Consider the following 22,138-nt stretch of genomic DNA (forward strand, 5'->3'; position numbering starts at 1 on the left):
TCCCATTTTTCACTTTATTTCTCCAAAAAAAAAAAAAAAAAAAAACCAAAAAGAAAAAACCAAAATTCAACATTTTTTTAGGCACAAAATCCACAGTGTGGAAGCGAAAAATTCCCAAATTTTCCAGGATTTTTGGGGGAATTTTTGGGAATTTTTTGGGGAATTTTGGGGGATTTTTTTAGGGATTTTTTAGGGATTTTTTTGGGGTTTTTTAGGGAATTTTCAGGCGTCTGTGCCCATGGAATGACTCAGACTTGTCGAGATTTTTGTACAAAATTTTCTCCATTTCTCGGCCCAAGGCTACAAAAGACAAAAAAAGAAAAAAAATTTACATTTTTATATAAAAAAATTGTGAACTTTTAGATGAAAAATTTGTAATTTTTTAGCATTTTTTACAGATTTTTCCCCATTTTTTATTCCTTTTTATTCCCATTTTTTCCCAATTTTTCACCATTTTTTCCCAATTTTTTTCCCATTTTTATCCCCAAATTTTCCCTTTTTTTTCCCCAAATTTCCTCCAATTTCATTCCAATTTTTCTCCAACTTTTCCCCAATATTTCCTAAATTTTCCCTCAATTTTCCCCAAAATTTCAGAAATTTCCTCCAAATTTTTTCCCACTTTTTCTCTATTTTTTCCCCAATTTTCTCCATTTTCCCCCATTTGTTCCCCATTTTCCGCCATTTTGTGCCAAATTTCCCCCCAAAATTTTCCCAAATTTTTTGAAAAATTTTCCCCAAATTTCCTCCAATTTTATTCCAATTTTTCTCCAATTTTTCTCACATTTTTTCCCATTTTTTCCCCACTGTTCCCCAAATTTTCAGAAATTTCCCCCAAATTTTTTCCCACTTTTTCCCCAATTTTCTCCCCATTTGCCCCCATTTGTTCCCCATTTTCCGCCATTTTGTGACAAATTTCCCCCCAAAATTTCCCAAATTTTTTGAAAAATTTTCCCCAAATTTTCTCCAATTTTTGTCCAATTTTTCTCCAACTTTTCCCCAATATTTCCTAAATTTTCCCTCAATTTTCCCCAAATTTTCCAAAATTTCCTCCAAATTTTTTTCCCACTTTTTCTCTATTTTTTCCTCATTTTCCCCCCATTTGTTCCCCATTTGTCGCCATTTTGTTCCCCATTTTCCGCCATTTTGTGCCAAATTTCCCCCCAAAATTTTCCCAAATTTTTTGAAAAATTTTCCCCAAATTTCCTCCAATTTTATTCCAATTTTTCTCCAATTTTTCTCACTTTTTTTCCCATTTTCCCCCCCACTTTTCCCCAAATTTTCAGAAATTTCCCCCAAATTTTTTCCCACTTTTTTCCATTTTTTCCCCATTTTTTCCCCATTTGTTCCCATTTGCTCCCCATTTTCCGCCATTTTGTGCCAAATTTTCCCCCAAAATTTTCCCAAATTTTTTGAAAAATTTCTACCAAATTTTCTCCAATTTTATTCCAATTTTTCTCCAATTTTTCTCACATTTTTTCCCATTTTTCCCCCGCTGTTCCCCAAATTTTCAGAAATTTCCCCCAAATTTTTTCCCACTTTTTCTCCAATTTTCTCCCCATTTTTCCCCCATTTATTCCCCCATTTGCCGCCATTTTGTGTCGCATTTTTCCGCCATTTTGTGCCAAATTTTCCCCAAAATTTTCCCCCAAAATTTCCCAAATTTCCCCCAAAATTTTCCCCAAATTTCCCCAAATTTCCCCCAAATTTCCCCCAAATTTCCCCAAAATTTTCAAATTTTCAAATTTTCATTTTCTCCGTCCCCACCTGTCACATCTGCCCCATGTGATTGGCTCCGTCGCCCATGGCCGGGTGAGCTCCGGCCAAGGCCAGCGGCGGCGGCTCCGACGTCACCTTCTCCTCCTCGCGCCGCTTCAGGCACGCCGCCTTCGGGTTCAGGTTGCGCTCTGCGGGACAGACGGACGGACGGACGGACAGACGGACGTCAGGTGCGTGGTGGACATCCCAAAAAAATTCCATGGAAAAATCCCCCAAAATTTCATTGAAAAATGGAGAAATTCCATGGAGAAATTCCATGGGGAACTTCCATGGAGAACATCCATGAAGTTCTACCTTGAAGGACCTCCAAGAACCTTCTAGAAGAAGGGCATGGAGACCTTCCATGGAGACCTCCATGGAGGAGCTGGTAGAGCTTCCACCGAGGACTCCATAGAGACCTTCCAGAAGTTTCTACGATGTTCCTCCATGGAGAAACACCATGAGGAACATGGTGAGAAGAACCATCCATAACTCCTCTTAGGAATGTGCTAGAAACTTGCTGAAGGTCATTATGGAGTCCTGGCGTGAAGCTCTTCCATGAGGAACCTTGAAGGACCTCCAAGAACCTTCTAGAAGAAGGGCATGGAGACCTTCCATGGAGACCTCCATGGAGGAGCTGGTAGAGCTTCCCTCGAGGACTCCATAGCGACCTTCCAGAAGTTTCTAGGAGGTTCCTCCATGGAGAAGCACCATGAGGAACATGGTGAGAAGAACCATCCATAACTCCTCTTAGGAACGTGCTAGAAACTTGCTGAAGGTCATTATGGAGTCCTGGCATGAAGCTCTTCCATGAGGAACCTTGAAGGACCTCCAAGAACCTTCTAGAAGAAGGGCATGGAGACCTTCCATGGAGACCTCCATGGAGGAGCTGGTAGAGCTTCCATCGAGGACTCCATAGAGACCTTCCAGAAGTTTCTAGGATGTTCCTCCATGGAGAAAATCCATGAGGAACCTTCTAGAAAAACCCACCCATAGCTTCTTTTAGGGACATACTAGGAAGTTGCTGAAGGTCATTATGGAGTCCTGGCATGAAGCTCTACCAGGAGGAACCTTGAAGGACCTCCAAGAACCTTCTAGAAGAAGGGCATGGAGACCTTCCATGGAGACCTCCATGGAGGAGCTGGTAGATCTTCCATCGAGGACTCCATAGAGACCTTCCAGAAGTTTCTATGATGTTCCACCATGGAGTAAATCCACGAGGAACATGGTGAGAAGAACCATCCATAACTCCTCTTAGGAACGTGCTAGAAACTTGCTGAAGGTCATTATGGAGTCCTGGCATCAAGCTCTTCCATCAGGAACCTTGAAGGACCTCCAAGAACCTTCTAGAAGAAGCGCATGGAGACCTTCCATGGAGACCTCCATGGAGGAGCTGCTAGAGCTTCCATCGAGGATTCCATAGAGACCTTCTAGAAGTTTCTACGAGGTTCCACCATGGAGAAACACCATGAGGAACCTTCTAGAAGAATCTGGCCATAACTTCTTTTAGGAACATGGTAGAAACTCGCTGAAGGTCATTATGGAGTCCTGGCATGAAGCTCTTCCACGAGGAACCTTGAAGGACCTCCAAGAACCTTCTAGAAGAAGCGCATGGAGACCTTCCATGGAGACCTCCATGGAGGAGCTGGTAGAGCTTCCCTCGAGGATTCCATAGAGACCTTCCAGAAGTTTCTACGATGTTCCTCCATGGAGAAACACCATGAGGAACCTTCTAGAAAAACCCACCCATAGCTTCTCTTAGGAATGTGCTAGAAACTTGCTGAAGGTCATTTGGCATGAAGCTCTTCCACGAGGAACCTTGAAGGACCTCCAAGAACCTTCTAGAAGAAGGGCATGGAGACCTTCCATGGAGACCTCCATAGAGGAGCTGGTAGAGCTTCCATCGAGGACTCCACAGAGACCTTCCAGAAGTTTCTACGAGGTTCCTCCATGGAGAAGCACCACGAGGAACATGGTGAGAAGAACCATCCATAACTTCTCTTAGGAAGGTGTTAGGGAGTTGCTGAAGGTCATTATGGAGTCCTGGCGTGAAGCTCTACCAGGAGAAACCTTGAAGGACCTCCAAGAACCTTCTAGAAGAAGCTCATGGAGACCTTCCATGGAGACCTCCATGGAGGAGCTGGTAGATCTTCCATCGAGGACTCCATAGAGACCTTCCAGAAGTTTCTACGAGGTTCCACCATGGAGAAACACCATGAAGAACATGGTGAGAAGAATCACCCATAACTTCTTTTAGGAAGGTGGTAGAAACTTGCTGAAGGTCATTATGGAGTCCTGGCGTGAAGCTCTACCAGGAGAACCCACTAAAAAACCAATCCATGAAGTCCCACCACGAAGAACCTTGAAGGAACCTTGAAGAACCTTCTCCAAACCTCCACCAAACCTCCTCCGTCCCCACATTGACCAACCTCGGACCTGCTGCTCCAAGCTGAGGATGACGGCCACGGCCTGGTGCAGGATCAGCAGCTTGGTCTGGGGTTTGTCGCTCTTCAGGTGCAGCTGCACCATCCTGCCCAGCTCCTTGAAGGCCTCGTTGATGTCGCGCACGCGCAGCCGCTCCCGGGCGTTGTTGGCCATGCGCCGCTCCTTCTCCCGCTCGGCTTTCTGCTCGGGGGTCAGGTCCTCGTCGTCGTTATTGCTGCCAGCAGAAGACAAGGCAAGTTTCAATTTTAGTCCCAAATTTTTGTCCATTTTATTCCATTTTATTCCCAATTTTTTTCCCATTTTTTCCCCATTTTATTCCCAATTTTCCCCCATTTATTCCCATTTTTTCCCCAAATTTTCCCCATTTTATTCCCAATTTGTTTCCAATTTTTCCCATTTTATTCCCATTTTTTCCCATTTTATTCCCATTTTATTCCCAATTTTTCCCCATTTATTCCCATTTTATTCCCAATTTTCCCCCCATTTATTCCCAATTTGTTTCCAAGTTTTCTCATTTTATTCTCAATTTTTTCCCAATTTTTCCCCATTTTTTTCCCATTTTTTCACCATTTTATTCCCATTTTATTCCCAATTTTTTCCCCATTTTTCTCCATTTTATTCCAATTTTTTCCCATTTTATTCCCATTTCTTTCCAATTTTTTCCCAATTTTTTCCCCAATTTTTCTCATTTTATTCCCATTTTTTCCCATTTATTCCAATTTTTCCCATTTTATTCCCAATTTTTCCCCCAATTTTTCCCCATTTATTCCCAATTTTTCCCATTTTTTCTCCCATTTTTTCCCCAATTTTTCCCCATTTTATTCCCATTTTTTGTCCATTTTTTCCTCAATTTATTCCCAATTTTCCCCAATTTTCCCCCATTTTATTCCAATATTTTTCCCAATTTTTCTCCATTTTTCCCCATTTTATTCCCATTTTTTCCCCATTTTATTCCCAATTTTTCCCATTTTTTCCCATATTATTCTTAATTTTCCCCCATTTATTCCCATTTTATTCCCAATTTTTCTCCATTTTATTCCATTTTATTCCCAATTTTTCCCCATTTGATTCCCAATTTTCCCCATTTTTTTCCCATTTTATTCCCATTTTTTTCCAATTTTTCCCAATTTTTCTCCATTTTTTCCCATTTTTTTCCAATTTTTCCCCATTTTTTCCCCATTTTATTCCCATTTTATTCCCATTTTATTCCCAATTTTTTTCCCATTTATTCCCAATTTTTTCCCATTTGATTCCCAATTTTTCCCCTTTTATTCCCAATTTTCCCCCAATTTTTCTCCATTTTTTCACAATTTTTCCCCAATTTTCCCCCCATTTTATTCCCATTTTATTCCCAATTTTTCTCCATTTTATTCCCATTCTTTCCCATTTTTCTCCATTTTATTCCCAATTTTTCTCCATTTTATTCCCATTTTTCCCCATTTTATTCCCAATTTCCCCCATTTTATTCCAAGTTTTTTCCCATTTTTTCTCCATTTTTTTCCCAATTTTTCCCCATTTTTTCCCCATTTTTTTCCCATTTATTCCCAATTTCCCCCCATTTTTCTCCATTTATTCCCCATTTTATTCCCATTTTTTTCTTGATTTTCCCCCCATTTTTTCCCATTTTATTCCCAATTTTTCCCCTCTTTTAATCCCAATTTTTCCCTATTTTATTCCCAATTGTCCCCCAATTTTTTCCCCATTTTATTCCCAATTATTTCCCAATTTTCCCCAATTTTTCCCCATTTTTTCCCCAATTTTTCCCCCATTTTTCTCCATTTTATTCCAAATTTTTCTCCATTTATTCCCAATTTTTCCCCCAATTTTTCCCCATTTTATTCCCATTTTTTTCCAATTTTTCCCCATTTTTTCTCCATTTTATTCCCATTTTTTGTCCATTTTTACCCCCATTTTATTCCCATTTTAATCCCAATTTTTGCCCAATTTTTCCCTTTTTATTCCCTTTTTTTTCCAATTTTTTCCCATTTTATTCCCCATTTTTCCCCATTTTATTCCCAATTTGTTTCCAATTTTTCTCATTTTATTCCCAATTTTTTCCCCATTTTTTCCCATTTTTCCCCAATTTTTTCCCCATTTTTTTCCCATTTATTCCCAATTATTCCCCAATTTTTCCCATTTTATTCCCATTTTCCCCCCAATTTCCCCCCTTTTATTCCAAATTTTTTTCCCATTTATTCCCAATTTATTCCCAATTTTTTCCTGATTTTTCCCATTTTATTCCCAATTTTTCTCCATTTTTCCCCCAATTTTTTCCCCATTTATTCCCAATTTTTCCCATTTTATTCCCACTTTTTTCCCATTTTTTCTCCTATTTTTCCCAATTTTTTCCCATTTTCCCCCCAATTTTTTCCCCATTTTATTCCCAATTATTTCCCAATTTTCCCCAATTTTTTCCCATTTTTTCCAATTTTATTCCCAATTTTCCCCATTTATTCCCATTTTATTCCAATTTTTTCCCATTTTATTCCCAATTTCTCCCCATTTTTTCCCCAATTTTTCCCCATTTTTTCCAATTTTTCCCAATTTATTCCCATTTTTTCCCCCATTTTTTCACCAATTTTTCTCCATTTATTCCCAATTTTTCCCCATTTTTTCCCATTTTATTCCCAATTTTCCCCAATTTTATTCCAATTTTTTCCCCAATTTTTCTCCAATTTTCCCCCATTTTATTCCCAATTTTCCCCATTTTCCCCCTCTTTTAATCCCAATTTTCCCCCATTTTAATCCCAATTTTCTCCATTTTATTCCCAATTTTTTCCCAATTTTTCCCCAATTTTTCCCCATTTTATTCCCATTTTTCCCCATTTTAATCCCAATTTTTTCCCTTTTTCCCCATATCTTCCCCATTTCTCCACCGATTTTCTTCATTTTTTTTTTAATTTTTCCCATTTTTTCTCCTCTTCCTTTCTCCCCCCCGTTCCCGTTACCTAGACCTTGACCTAGTAATGGATTTCAGCTCCTTCTTCTCCTCCTCCAGCTTCTTCTCCTCGGCCCCTTTGGCCTCCTGCAGGTTCTCGTCGGCCTCGTCGTCCGATTTGATCTCCGAGCTGCCCGACGACGCGCTCCTGGCCCTGCAGGGCCCCAGAAATTCCTAAAAAAAATCAAAATTAAAGGTAAAAAATCCATAATTTTTTAATTTCTAGTTTTTCCCATTTTTTTCCCATTTTTTTCCGCTTTTTTCCGCCGTTTTTTTCACATTTTTAGCCCATTTTTTGCCCATTTTATACCAATTTTTCCCCAATTTTTGCCCAATCTTTTCTCAATTTTTCCCCAATTTTTTCCCATTTTCCCCCCTATTTTTCTCCATTTTTTTCCTATTTTTTCCCCAATTTTCACCCTTTTTCTCCCATTTTTTCCCCATTTTTCTCCTTTTTTTTGGCAATTTTTTCTCCAATTTTTCCCCAATTTTTCTCAATTTTTCCCCAATTTTTCCCCAATTTTTCCCCAATTTTTCTCCATTTTTTCCAATTTCTTCACCCATTTTATATCAATTTTATTCCCAATTTTATTCCCAATTTTTCCCAATTTTTTCCAATTTTTCTCCAATTTTTCCCCAATTTTTCTCAATTTTTCCCCAATTTTTTCCCATTTTTCCCCCAATTTTTCTCCATTTTTTTCCTATTTTTTCCCCAATTTTCTCCCATTTTTTCCCCATTTTTCTCCTTTTTTTGCAATTTTTTCCCCATTTTTTCCCCTTTTTTTTGCCGTTGTTTTCACGTTTTTAGCCCATTTTTCACCCATTTTATACCAATTTTTCCCCAATTTTTCCCCAATTTTTTCCCATTTTCCCCCCTATTTTTCTCCATTTTTTTCCAATTTTTTCCCCAATTTTCACCCATTTTATTCCAATTTTTTCCCAAATTTTTCCCCATTTTTCTCCTTTTTATTTACAATTTTTTCTCAATTTTTTCTCTATTTCTTCCTTAATTTCCCCCCATTTCCCCCCTTTTTTTTCGCAATTTTTTCCTCTATTTTCCTCATTTTCCCCCACTTTTTTCCCCTTTTTTTTGCATTTTTTTCTCATTTTTTCCTCAGTTTTCCCCATTTTTTCCCTAATTTTTTCCCCATTTTTCTCCTTTTTTTTTGCATTTTTCCCCAATTTTCTCCCAATAATTTCCCCATTTTCCCCCAATTTTTTGCCAATTTTTTTCCAATTTTTCCCCATTTTTCATGGTTTTTTTGCAATTTTTTTGCTCTTTTTTCCTTAATTTTTTCCCCATTTTTCTCCTTTTTTTTTGCATTTTTTTTCTCAATTTTTTCTCAATTTTCCTCTTTTTTTTCCCCAATTTTTTCCCCATTTTTCTCCTTTTTATTGCATTTTTTCCTCTATTTTTTCCCAATTTTTCCCCCATTTTTCTCCTTTTTTTTGCTTTTTTTCTCAATTTTTTTTCCTCAATTTTCAGAATCTTTTTTCCATTCCTCACCCCTGTAGTGCTCCTGAGAATTTTTGGGGAATTTTTTAACCAATATTTTTTTTTCTTTTGGGAATTTTTTTGGCAATTTTTCTGAATTTTTTGTGGATTTTTGGGCTTTTTTTTGGAATTTTGGGGGGATTTTTTGTGGATTTTTTTCGAATTTTTGGGGAATTTTTTAACTAATATTTTTTTTCTTTTGGGAATTTTTTGGGCATTTTTTTGGAATTTTTTGTGGATTTTTGGGCGATTTTTTTGGAATTTTTTGGGGGATTTTTTTGTGATTTTTGGGGGATTTTTTTCGAAGTTTTGGTGGATTTTCTAACCAAAATTTTTTTTTTTTGGGAATTTTTTTGGGCATTTTTTCTGAATTTTTTGTGGATTTTTGGGTGATTTTTCTGGAATTTTTTGGGGATTTTTTTGTGATTTTTGGGGGATTTTTTGCGAAGTTTTGGTGGATTTTCTAACCAAATTTTTTTTTTTTTTGGGAATTTTTTTGGCATTTTTTCCAAATTTTTTGTGGATTTTTGGGTGATTTTTTTGGAATTTTTTGGGATTTTTTTTTGTGATTTTTGGGGGATTTTTCCTGAATTTTTGTGGGATTTTTTAACCAATTTTTTTTTCTTTTTTGGAATTTTTTTGGATTTTTTGGGATAATTTTTGGATTTTTTTTTCCGTTCCTCACCCCTGTAGTGCTCCTGGCTGGGGTTGATGTCGGGCGACGTCGCCGAGGGCACCGGCAGCGTTGGCACGGGCACCGCGTTGGGCACCAAGGAGTGGCTGCCGCGGATGCCCACGCCGTCCTCCCGGTGAGCTCCCACCTGAAACACCAAAAATTCCGAATTTTTTAACCCCAAAAATCCCAAAATTCCAACCCCCAAAATGCCAAAAAAACCCAAAATTCGAACCCCCCAAAATCCCAAAAATTCAAATCCCCAAAATTCCAAAAATCTGAAATTTTAAAGTCCCAAAAATCCCAATAATTCAAACTCCAAAACCCCAAAAAATCCCAAATTTTAAAATTCCAAAATATAAAAAATTGGAAATTTTAAACTCCCCAAAATCCCAAAAATCTGAATTTTTAAAGTCCCAAAAATCCCAAAAATTCAATCTCCAAAAATCCCCAAAATCTGAAATTTTGTGCCCCATTTTCCGCCATTTTGTGCCCAATTTTATGCCCATTTTGTGCCATATTCTGCCCCATTTTGTGCCCAATTTCTGCCACCTTGTGCCCAATTTTATGCCCATTTTGTGCCCCATTTCCGCCATTTTGGTGCCCATTTTGTGCCCATTTTCTGCCCCATTTCCGCCACCTTGTGCCCAATTTTATGCCCATTTTGTGCCCCATTTCCGCCATTTGGTGCCCATTTTGTGCCCCACTTCTGCCATTTGATGCCCAATTTTATGCCCATTTTGTGCCCATTTAGTGCCCCATTTCCGCCGTTTTGTGCCCATTTTGTGCCCATTTTCCACCCAAATTTCCGCCATTTTGTGCCCCATTTTGTGCCCAATTTCTGCCATTTTGTGCCCAATTTTATGCCCATTTTGTGCCCAATTTGTGCCATTTTATGCCCCATTTTCCACCCAAATTTCCAACATTTTGTGCCCATTTTATGCCCCATTTCCGCCATTTTGTGCCCATTTTGTGCCCATTTTGTGCCCCATTTTGTGCCCCATTTTCCGCCATTTTATGCCCAATTTTATGCCCATTTTGGGCTATTTTGTGCCCCATTTTGTGCCCATTTTGTGCCCCCTTTCCGCCATTTTGTGCCCCATTTTGTGCCCCTTTTGTGCCCTATTTCCGTCATTTTGTGCCCAAATATCCGCCATTTTGTGCCCATTTTTTGCCCATTTTGTGCCCACTTTGTGCCCCATTTCCACCATTTTATGCCCCATTTCCACCACTTTGTGCCCATTTTGTGCCCCATTTTGTGCCCATTTTCCACCCAAATTTCCGCCATTTTGTGCCCAATTTCCCCCATTTTGTGCCCATTTTGTGCCCGATTTTCCCCCAATTTTCGCCGTTTTTTCCGGAACTTTCTCTCACCATGATGGAGTGGCGGTTGCCCAGGATGCCCGCGCCGTAGGCTGGCACGTGGGTGCCCGGCAGCAGGCCGTGCATGTCGCCCGTGCCCACGGCGGTGCCCGGCCCCACGGCGTGGTTCCGCAGCACGTGGATGGCGTCGTCCAAGCGCTCCAGCCGGTCCTCGATGCGGCTCTGGCAAATTAAAATAATTAATTTTTTAATTGGGTTTTTAATTAGGTTGGATTAAAATTTTAATTGGGTTTTAATTAAGATGGAATGGGAATTTATTGGGATTTTTTTGGGAATTTTTTGGGGGTTTTTTGGGGAATTTTTGGGATTTTTTTGGGGGATTTTTTGGGGATTTTTTGGGAATTTTAATGGGATTTTAATGGGATTTTTAATGGGATTTTAATGGGGTTTTAATGGGATTTTTAATGGGGTTTTAATGGGGTTTTAATGGGATTTTTTGGGGATTTTTGGGAATTTTAATGGGGTTTTTAATGGGATTTTTAATGGGGTTTAATAGGATTTTTAATGGGATTTTAATGGGGTTTTTAATGGGATTTTAATGGGATTTTAATGGGGGTTTAATGGGATTTTTAATGGGATTTTAATTAGATTTTAATGGGGTTTTAATGGGATTTTTAATGGGGTTTAATTGGGATTTTTAATGGGATTTAATGGGATTTTAACAGGATTTTAACAGGATTTTTAATGGGGTTTTAATGGGATTTTAATGGGATTTTAATGGGATTTTTAATGGGGTTTTAATGGGATTTTTAATGGGATTTTTGGGGATTTTTAATGGGATTTTAATGGGATTTTAATGGGATTTTTAATGGGATTTTTAATGGGGATTTTAATGGGATTTTTAATGGGGTTTTAATGGGGTTTTAATGGATTTTGAATGGGATTTTAATGGGGTTTTAATGGGATTTTTAATGGAATTTTAATGGGATTTTTAATGGGATTTTTAATGGGATTTTAATGGGATTTTAAATCGGATTTTTGGGGATTTTTAATGGGGTTTTTAATGGGATTTTTAATGGGATTTTTAATGGGATTTTTAATGGGATTTTAATGGGATTTTGCGGGGATTTTAATGGATTTTGTGCCACTAATTAACAAATTAATTAACAGATTAATTAACCCATCCCAACCCAACAAATCCCCTTTATTTCCACCAACAAACGAATAATTAATGAGGCTACGAATGCATAATTAATGAGGCGCTCAACAAGTCATTAATGAGGAATGATTAATTAATTAATGAGCGATGAATTAATTAATTAACGGGGTTAATGAACCTACCAAGGAGTGCAAGGGCCCCTCATAATTGGGAGACGACGACGCCTGACCTCCATTGCGGGCCCAAGCCGCCGTGCCTGCTGGTTAAGAAAGGCTTCATTAGCATAAATTTGCATAAATTAGCATGTGGGGGAAATTTGGGGAAATTTGGGGAAAAAATTGGGAAAAAATTGGGGAAAAATTGGAAAAAATCCTGAAAAATTGGGGGAAATTTTGGGGAAAAATTGGGGAAAAATTCAAATTATTTTGGGAAAAAAATCTTGAAAAATTAGGGGGAAAATTGAGGAAAAAAATCCTAAAAAGTGGGGAAAATTTTAAATTATTTTGGGAAAAAAATGGGGGAAATTTGGGGGAAAATCGGGAAAAATTTGGAGAGAATTTCTTTAAAAATGGGGAAAAAATTGGGGGAAAAAAAGAGAAAAAAATCCTAAAAAAATTGAGAGAAATTTGGGAAAAAATCCGAAAAACAATTGGGGAAAATTGGGATTATTTTGGGGAAATTGATTAAAAAAATTTGGAAAAATTTGGGGCAAAATTGAGAAAAAATCCCCAAAAAATGGGGAAAAAAATCCTCAAAAATTTGGAAAATTTAGGGCGAAAATGGGACAAAAATGAATAAAAAATTAGAAGAAATTAGGAAAAAATCCTAAAAAAATCGGAAAAAATTCAAAATATATTTGGGAAAACATTTTAATAAATTAAGGAAAATTTTCATTTTATTCTTAGCAAAAAAAATTGAATTTTGGGGGAAAAATTTGATGGATTTTGGGGCAAAAAATTCGAATTTTTGTGTTAAAAAAGGCCAATTTTTTTAGGGAAAAAAAACAAATTTTTTCAGGATTTTTTGGGCAATAAAAATGAAATATTTTGATGATTAAAATATTAAAAAAAAATTAAATTTTTAATTAAAAAAAATTGCACCAACCTGCGAGCGAAGGGGGCGAGCCGACGGGCGTGGAGGGGTTGGAGGGGAAGCTGCTGTTGGTGTGGTCAGGAGAGTAAATCTGCATAAAAGTCATTAACATGCAAATTTATGCAAATTTATACAAGATTATGCAAATTTATGCATTTATGCAAATTTATGTAAATGAGAAATTTGGGGTTTTTTAAGGGATTTTTGGGGGTTTTTTGGGAGAATTTTTTGGGATTTTTTGGGGAATTTTTTGGAATTTTTGGGGATTTTTTGATGAATTTTTTGGGGATTTTTTGAGGATTTTTTGGGAATATTTTGAGGATTTTTTTCGGGATTTTTTCTTGGTTTTTTGGGGAATTTTTTGGAATTTTTGGGGATTTTTTCAAAGAATTTTTTTGGGATTTAATTGGGATTTTTTGAGGATTTTTGGGGAATTTTTTTGAATTTTTGGGGATTTTTTTAGGACTTTTTTTTGGGGGGATTTAATTGGGATTTTTTGGGGATTTTTTCATGAATTTTTGGGGGATTTTTTGTGGATTTTTTGGGGAATTTTTGGAATTTTTTTGGATTTTTTTGAGGATTTTTTTTGGGGATTTAATTGGGATTTTTTCAGGGTTTTTGGGCAGAATTTTTGGGGAATTTTTTTGAATTTTTGAGGATTTTTTGGGGGGGGATTTTTTTGGGATTTTTTGAGGATTTTTAATGAATTTTTTTTGGGATTTAATTGGGGGATTTTTTGGGGATTTTTTGGGAATTTTTGGGGGATTTTTTCTTGAATTATTTGGGATTTTTTGAGCATTTTTTGAGCATTTTTTGATGAATTTGTTGAGGATTTTGTGGGGATTTTTGGATGAATTTTTCTGGTTTTTTGTGGATTTTTTTGGGAATTTTTTTTTTTAATTTTTGGGGTTTTTTGATGATTTTTTGGGGATTTTTTTATGATTTTATTGAGGATTTTTTGGGATTTTTGGGGAATTTTTTGAGGATTTTTGGTGGATATTTTTGGGAATTTTTGGAGAATTTTTTAGGAGTTTTTGAGGATTTTTTGGGGGATTTTTTCCAGATTTTTTGGAGATTTTTTTGGGGAATATTTTTGGATTTTTTGGGAATTTTTTCCCCGGATTTTCCCATCCCCACCCATTTTATCCCCATAAATCAAAATAAAAATTGGCAATTTTCCTTACTGAGGCCAAAGCTTTGCCCAGAGCGTCGCCGGTCTGGGAACTCCCCCCTGCACGAGCTGCAAAACACAAAAAAAAAAATCAAATTTTCATTAAAAATTCATTCAAAATTCCAATTTTACATGAAATTCTAAAATTCCTGGAAAAAACTGGAATTTGGGGAAAAAAATTTGGAATTTTTACCCAAAAATTTGGGAATTTTGGGGTTTTTTGGATTCAAAATTCCAATTTTTGGGTAGGGGAAAATCAGAATTTTTGGGGGATTTTTAAGGGAATTTTTGGGAATTTTGGGGATTTTTTGGGAATTTTTTGGGGAATTTTTTGGGGAAATTTTTTGGGATTTTTAAAAATTTTTTTGAGAATTTTTTTGGGATTTTTTGGCGAATTTTTTTTTATTTTTTAGGAATTTTTGGGATTTTTTTGGGGATTTTTTAGGGATTTTTTGGGGAAATTTTTTGGGATTTTTTTAAATTTTTTGGGGAATTTTTCTGGAATTTTTTTTTATTTTTTAGGAATTTTTGGGATTTTTTTGGGGATTTTTTAGGGATTTTTTTGGGGAATTTTGGGGGAATTTTTTACGATTTTTTGGGATTTTTTTAGGGTTTTTTGGGAATTTTTGGGGGATTTTTTGCGAAATTTTTTGGGGACTTTCTGGGATTTTTTGGGAATTTTTTAGGATTTTTTGGGGAATTTTTGGGGATTTTTGGGGAGTTTTTTAGGGATTTTTGGGGGGAGTTTTTAGGATTTTTTGTGGAATTTTTGGGAATTTTTTTAGGGATTTTTTTGGGGAGATTTTCTGGGATTTTGGGAAATTTTTTGGGGAATTTTTTCGGGAATTTTTTAGGGATTTTCTGGGAATTTTTGGGGAATTTTTTTAGGGATTTTGTGGGATTTTTGTGGGATTTTTTGAGGATTTTTGGGGGATTTTTTGGGGAATTTTTTAGGGATTTTAGGGGTTTTTTTGAAGATATTTTGGGAATTTTTGGGGGGATTTTTTAGGAATTTTTGGGGATTTTTTTTGGATTTTTTGGGGATTTTTTGGGGGGATTTTTTAGGAATTTTTTTTGATTTTTTGGGGGGATTTTTGGGGTTCCCACTCACCCAGCAGGGGGCTCGGCGCCGTTGGCCGGGGGGGGTGCAGGAGGAGCTGAAGGGGTTGGAGGCGCCGCGGTGGAACGACGACATCGGGGGCAGAGAGGAGCTCAGCTCGGCCGAGGAGTGCGCTGGGTAACTCTGGGAGAAAGTCACAGAAATGAAATTAAAATTGGGGGAAAAGTGGGAAAAAATTTGGAGAAAATCGGAGAAAAAACGGGGAAAATATGGGGAAAAAATGGGGAAAATTTGGGAGAAAATTTGGAGGAAATCGGAGAAAAAATGGGGAAAAAATGGGGAAAAATGCAGAGAAAATTGGGAAAAAATTGGGGAAAAAATGGGAAATAATTGGGGAAATTGGGAAGAAAACGGAGAAAATTTGGGGAAAAAATGGGAAAAAATCGAAGAAGAATTGGGAAAAACTGGGGAAAAATTGGGCAAAATTGGAGGAAAAATGGGAGAAATTTGGTGGAATATTTGAAGAAAAATTGGGAAAAATTTGGAGAAAATTTGAGAAAAGTGGGGAAAAATTGGGGGAAAATTAGGGGAAAATCAGGTAAAAAATTGGGGAGAAATTGAGAAAAATTTTGAATTTTTGGGGAAAAAGTCAGGAAAAATGGGGGGGGAAATGGGGGAAAAATAGAGAAAAATTTGGAGAAAATTTAGAGGAAAATAGGGAAAAAATGGGAAAAAAAATTGGGAAAAAATTGAGGAAAAATTGGGAACAAAATGGGAAGAATTGGGGAAAAATTGGGAAAAAATTGGGAATAGAATGGGAATAAAATGGGGAAAAATTGGGAAAAAATTGGGAAAAATTTCGGAAATAATGAGAATAAAATGGGGAAAATTGGGGGAAAATTTGGAATAAAATGGGGAAAAATTGGGGGAAAATTGGGAATAAAATGGGCAAAAAAATGGGAATAAAATGAGAAAAATTGGGGAAAAATTGGGGAAAAATGGGAATAAAATGGGAAAAATTTGGGGAAAAATGGGGAAAAATTGGGAAATAATTTGGAGAAAATTGGAGAAGAAATGAGGAAAATATGGAGGAAAAATGGGGAAAAAATTGGAATTTTGGGGGAGTTTTTTTGGATTTTTTGTGGGAATTTTTGGGGGAATTTTTGGGAATTTTTTAGGGAATTTTTGGGGCATTTTTTTGGGAATTTTTGGGGGATTTTTTGAAATTTTTTTACCAGTCTCTCGTGGGGGTGGAGGCTGCAATACCCCCCCGGCTGGGCCAGGTGGGAGTGGCCGGAATTCCCCAACATCCCTGAGAACCCGGCCTGGCCCATTCCACTGGAGGAGCCCCAGGGGTCGCTGCTGTGGTGCCCATCTGCGACAAAAAAAACCCAAAATAATTAAATTTATTACCAAAATCCACATTAAAAGCTTGAAATTTATTTAATATTAAAATTTAGGGGGATTTGGGGAAAAAAACCCGGACGTTTTAGAGCAAAATTTGAGATTTTAGGGCAAAAAACCTGAATTTTTCTGGCGAAAAAATTGAATTTTTTTGGGGATTTTTGGGGAAAAAAATTTGAATTTTTGGGGGGAAAAATGGAATTTTTTAGGGATTTTTTTCAGGCCAAATTGGCGATTTTTTAATGGCAAATTTGGGGATTTTAAGAGATTTTGGGGGGGGGCAAAATTTGGGATTTTTGAGGTGTTTCCAATGAAAATTTGTTTTTTTTTTTTTTGTGAGGAAATTCTGAATGTTGCGGGTGAAAATTGGGGATTTGATTGAGGCAAAATTTGGATTTTTTTTCGAGGCAAAATTTGGGAATTTTTTGTCAATAATTTGGAATTTGGAATTCAGAATTTTTCCAGTGAAATTCGCTCCAAAATTGAGATTTTTTGGAGGAAAATTGGCCTAAAAATTCCAATTTTTGGGCGATTTTTCGCCCGATTTTTTGCAGTTTTTTGGGGGAAAATTTGGGAATTATGGATTTTTAGGGATTTTGGGGGGAATTTTTTTGGAATTTTGGGAATTTCTGACCTTGCATGAAGAAGGAGGAGGGGAAGGTGCTGGAGGCGCCCTTGGAGCTGGGGAATCCCCCGGGGGAATCGCGGCTGAACTCGGCCGTGCTGGCGGACGGAGCGTAAACCTAAAAAAAAAATGGGAAAAAAATTGAATTTATTTGGGGAAAAAAAAGGAATTTATTTGGGGAAAAAATTGGGGAAAATTGGGGAAAAAATTGGGGAAAATTGGGGGGGAAAATTGTCACAAAATGGCGGCAAAACCGGACACCAAATGCGGAACAGAAAGGGGGAAAATTGAGGAAAAATGGAGGAGAAAATGGGGGGAAATTGCAGGAAATTGAGGGGAAATTGGGAAAAATTGGGAAAAATGGGAAAAAATTGGGAAAAATTAGGAAAAATTGGGGAAAAATTGGAGAAAAAAGGGAGAAAATGAGGGCGCAGGGACAGCGGAGCCTTCGGCAAAGATCGGAAACTTTCGGAAGTATTCGGGGCAGGGGCGAGCGGAGCCGCTCGGGCTCGGAGCCGAACGGGGCTGGAACCGCGAGGGTTCGGAGCCAATCAGATTCGAGTTCGGAACCGCGAGGGTTCGGAGCCAATCAGGTTCGAGCTCGGGTTCGGAACCGCTCGGGTTTGAGTTCGGAACCGCGAGGGTTCGGAGCCAATGAGGTTCCAGTTCGGAACCGCGAGGGTTCGGAGCCAATCAGCTTCGAGTTCGGCTTCGGAACCGCTCGGGTTTGAGTTCGGAACCGCGAGGGTTCGGAGCCAATCAGGTTCGAGTTTGGAACCGCGAGCGTTCGGACCAATCAGGTTCGAGTTCGGGTTCGGAACCGTTAGGCTTCGGTTTCGGAGCCGCTCGAGTTTGGAGCGGTTCGGAGCCAATCAGGTTCGAGTTCGGAACCGCGAGCGTTCGGACCAATCAGGTTCGAGTTCGGGTTCGGAACCGCTCGGGTTCGGCCTCGGAACCGCTCGGGTTCGGCGCGGTTCGGAACCAATCAGGTTCGAGTTCCGAACCGCGAGCGTTCGGACCAATCAGGTTCGAGTTCGGCTTCGGAACCGTTAGGCTTCGGTTTCGGAGCCGCTCGGGTTTGGAGCGGTTCGGAACCAATCAGGTTCGAGTTCGCAACCGCGAGCGTTCGGACCAATCAGGTTCGAGTTCGGCTTCGGAACCGTTAGGCTTCGGTTTCGGAGCCGCTCGGGTTCGGAGCGGTTCGGAACCAATCAGATTCGAGTTCGGAACCGCGAGCGTTCGGACCAATCAGGTTCGAGTTCGGCTTCGGAACCGCTCGGGTTCGGCCTCGGAACCGCTCGGGTTCGGCGCGGTTCGGAGCCAATCAGGTTCGAGTTCCGAACCGCGAGCGTTCGGACCAATCAGGTTCGAGTTCGGGTTCTGAACCGTTAGGCTTCGGCTTCGGAACCGCGAGGGTTCGGAGCCAATCGGAGCCAATCAGATTCGAGTTCGGAACCGCGAGCGTTCGGACCAATCAGATTCGAGTTTGGCTTCGCCCTCACGGATCGGCGAAAAAACCGCCGCGAACTCCGGGCAAAAAACGGCGAAAAACGGGCAAAAAAGGTAAAAAAAAGATTTAAAACCAACTTAAAACACGTCTAAATGTTCATATTTTTAACCCCACGCCTAAAATAGCACGAAAATAGCCCCAAAAATTGAAATTTTTAACCGCAGAGACTGAGGTAAACCGGACCTAAAATGGCCCCACAATCCGGATTTTAACCTGGTTTTAATTCCGAAATTTAAATCCCAAAACTTCCTAAAAATTGGGATTGGAATCCTAAAATGGTCCCGAAAATTGGGAGGGGGTTGGAATCTTAAAATGGTTCCAAAAATTACACAAAAAGCCCTCAAAATTCCCCAGAACGTCCCTCAAAAAAACCCCAAAAATCCCCCAAAATTGGAATTAAAGCCTCCAAATTTTTCCTTTTTTAGCACAATTTCCCCCAGATATTTTGCCCAATAATTTTTGGGGTTATTTTTGAATAATTCCCTATTTTTTGGGGGATTTTTTTAGGGTTTTTTTGGGGGGGATTTTTTTCCACCTCCATCCATCAAAGGCGGCGAGGGGTTCATTATGTATGCATGATTTCCTCTGCAACTCATTAATATGCAAATGTATGCAGCTGTTAGTTGCTAAATTAAAAATGCAAAGCAGCCCTTCTGCTGGGGCTGCAAATTGGAGCCTTCGGAACGGTTGGGAAGGGGAAAAATGGGGGAAAAAAACCAAAAAAATCCCAAAAAAATCCCGAAAACATCCCCCCAAATTCACATAAATATCCCATTAAAGTCCCATTAAAGTCCCAAAAATCCCCCAAAAAATCCCATAAAATTCCCATTAAAAACCCATTAAAGTCCCATAAAAATCAGACAAAAATCCCCCAAAATTCCCATAAAAATCCAGTGAAATTCCTATAAGAATCCCAATAAATTCCCATTAAAATCCCAGAAAAATCCCACAAAATTCCCGTTCAAATCCCCAAAAAATCCCATTAAAATTCCCATAAAAATCTCATTAAAATTCCAAAAAATCCCCATTAAAATCCCATAAAAATCCCCATTAAAATCCAAAAAAAGTCTCAAATAAATCCCCCAATAATTCCATGAAATTCCCCAAAAAATCCCAATAAATTCCCATTAAAATCCCATTACAATCTGATTAAAATCCCAAAAAATTCCCCATAAAAATCCCATAAAAATCCAATTAAAATCCCATTAAAATACCCTATATCCCCATTATAATCCCATATTTTTTTTTAATTTTTCCCCATTTTTTCCCCAATTTTTCCCAATTTTTGGGGCCGTCGCTCCTGGAATTCCCTCGGTGTCCACAAGAGGGCGCCCTGGCCCAGTTAAACCCCAAAAATCCCAAAAAATTCCCCAAAAATCCCAAAAAAATCCCCAAAAATCCCAAAAAAATCCCAAAAAATTCCCTAAAAAATACCAAAAAAATCCCGAAAAAATAAAAAAAAATTCCCAAAAAATTCCCCAAAAAATCCCAAAAAAATCCCAAAATTTCCCCCAAAAATCCCAAAAAATTCCCCCAATTTTCCCCTCCTGAATATTCTAATTATATGCAAATGAGGCGGTATTGATATCGGAATGAGCTGCGAACAAGGTGCTGTCGATATCAGATTGATATGCAAATTGATATAACGATTGTATGCAAATTAGGGGGTATCAATGTTCTGATGGTATGCAAATGTGCTGGTACTGATATCAGAATTGTATGCAAATGAGGCGGGATCAATATTTAAGCTATATGCAAATGAGGCCATGTGGAATCGGAATTAGATGCAAATTATGCACAATCGATTTCAGAATGATATGCAAATGAGGCTGTATTTGTATCAGTGTTAAATGCAAATTGTTGTTGATATCTGCTTCATATGCAAATGAGGTGGTGAAACGACATGCGACTAATGATTGGTCGATATTCGATCGATATGCAAATGAGACTACCAATACCAGATTCATATGCAAATGATGCAACATTGTTATCAGATTGATATGCAAATGAGGCACGGTCAAGATCAGAAAATCTGCATATGCAAATGAGGGAATATCAATATTATCAATAATATCAGTGTTGTGTTCAAGTGCGGGGATATCAATATCACATTGATATGCAAATGAGACTCTTGATATCCCAATGATATGCAAATGAGACTGTTGATGCCAGAATTATATGCAAATGAGCTGCTCTCAATATCAGGGTGTGCAAATGAGGCGGGATCGAAATCAGAGCAATATGCAAATGTGGTGGTGTTGACATCACATTATATGCAAATGAGGATGTAATGATATCGATATTATATTGAAATGAGGTGCGGTCAATATCAGATGGATATGCAAATAAGGTTCTACTGATATCAGGTTGATATGCAAATTAGACATGATATCAGAATGATGATTAGTGGTGTTGGTGATATTTAAATGATATGCTAATGCGGTATTGTGGGATTGATATGCAAACGAGACTGTATTGATAACAATGTGATATGCAAATGAGGTGGCGTCGATATATGGAAATGGTTTGGGATATTGAAATGATATGCTAATGAGGTATTGCATCATATGATTGATATGCAAACGAGACTGTATTGATAACAATGTGGTATGCAAATGAGGTGGTATCGATATATGGAAATGGTTTGCATTGATCGATTAGTTATATGCAAATGATGCTGTGTTGATCACAATGCCATGCAAATGAGGCTGTATTGATATCAGAATGATATGCAAATGAGGTGATATTGATCTCTGGAAATGGTTTGCATTTATCGATTAGTTATATGCAAATGAGGCAGTGTTGATCACAGTGGTATGCAAATGAGGCTGTATTGATATCAGAGTGATATGCAAATGAGGTGGTATCGATTACAATGTTATGCAAATGAGACTGTATTGATACCAATGTGATATGCAAATGAGGTCGTATCGAGTTATCGAAATGGTTTGCATTGATTGATCACAATGGTATGCAAATGAGGCTGTAATGATCACAATGTTATGCAAATGAGACTGTATTGATCCAATGTGATATGCAAAAGAGGTGGTGTCGATATATGGAAATGGTTTGCATTGATTGATTTGTTATATGCAAATGAGACTGTGTCGATCACAGTGCTATGCAAATGAGGCTGTATTGATACGAGTGATATGCAAATGAGGACATAACTATACCAAATGAGGCGTGGTCAATATCAGCTTGTTATGCAAATTAGACATGATATCAGAATTATATTCTAGTGGTGTTGGTGATATTTAAATGATATGCTAATGCGGTATTGTCGTTATATACATATGTCGATATGTAAACGAGACTGTATTGATAGCAATATGCAAATGAGGTGGTATCGATATATGGAAATGGTTGGAATTGATTGATCAGTTATATGCAAATGAGGCTCTGTCGGTCACAATGGTATTGTTGTTATCGGATTGATATGCAAACGGGACTGTATTGGTAGCAATGTGATATGCAAATGAGATGGT

The 22,138-nt window shown here is 38.0% G+C and overlaps 1 protein-coding gene across 1 annotated transcript in view; it reads right to left on the bottom strand.

Annotated features, from left to right (window-relative positions):
* Window positions 1–22,138, bottom strand: part of TCF4 (transcription factor 4) — a 94,030-nt gene continuing 71,892 nt past the window's right edge. The window contains 13 exon segments of the mRNA XM_058043438.1: window positions 1–300; window positions 1,765–1,904; window positions 4,185–4,414; window positions 7,149–7,285; window positions 7,287–7,312; window positions 9,319–9,454; window positions 10,681–10,851; window positions 11,971–12,044; window positions 12,893–12,971; window positions 14,065–14,120; window positions 15,168–15,294; window positions 16,347–16,486; window positions 17,150–17,258. Coding sequence (XP_057899421.1) covers window positions 1,768–1,904; window positions 4,185–4,414; window positions 7,149–7,285; window positions 7,287–7,312; window positions 9,319–9,454; window positions 10,681–10,851; window positions 11,971–12,044; window positions 12,893–12,971; window positions 14,065–14,120; window positions 15,168–15,294; window positions 16,347–16,486; window positions 17,150–17,258 — 1,422 coding nt within the window. The 3' untranslated portion in view covers window positions 1–300; window positions 1,765–1,767.

This window comes from Melospiza georgiana, chromosome Z, assembly GCF_028018845.1.
Source record: "Melospiza georgiana isolate bMelGeo1 chromosome Z, bMelGeo1.pri, whole genome shotgun sequence".
In the NCBI taxonomy this organism is placed as follows: domain Eukaryota; kingdom Metazoa; phylum Chordata; class Aves; order Passeriformes; family Passerellidae; genus Melospiza; species Melospiza georgiana.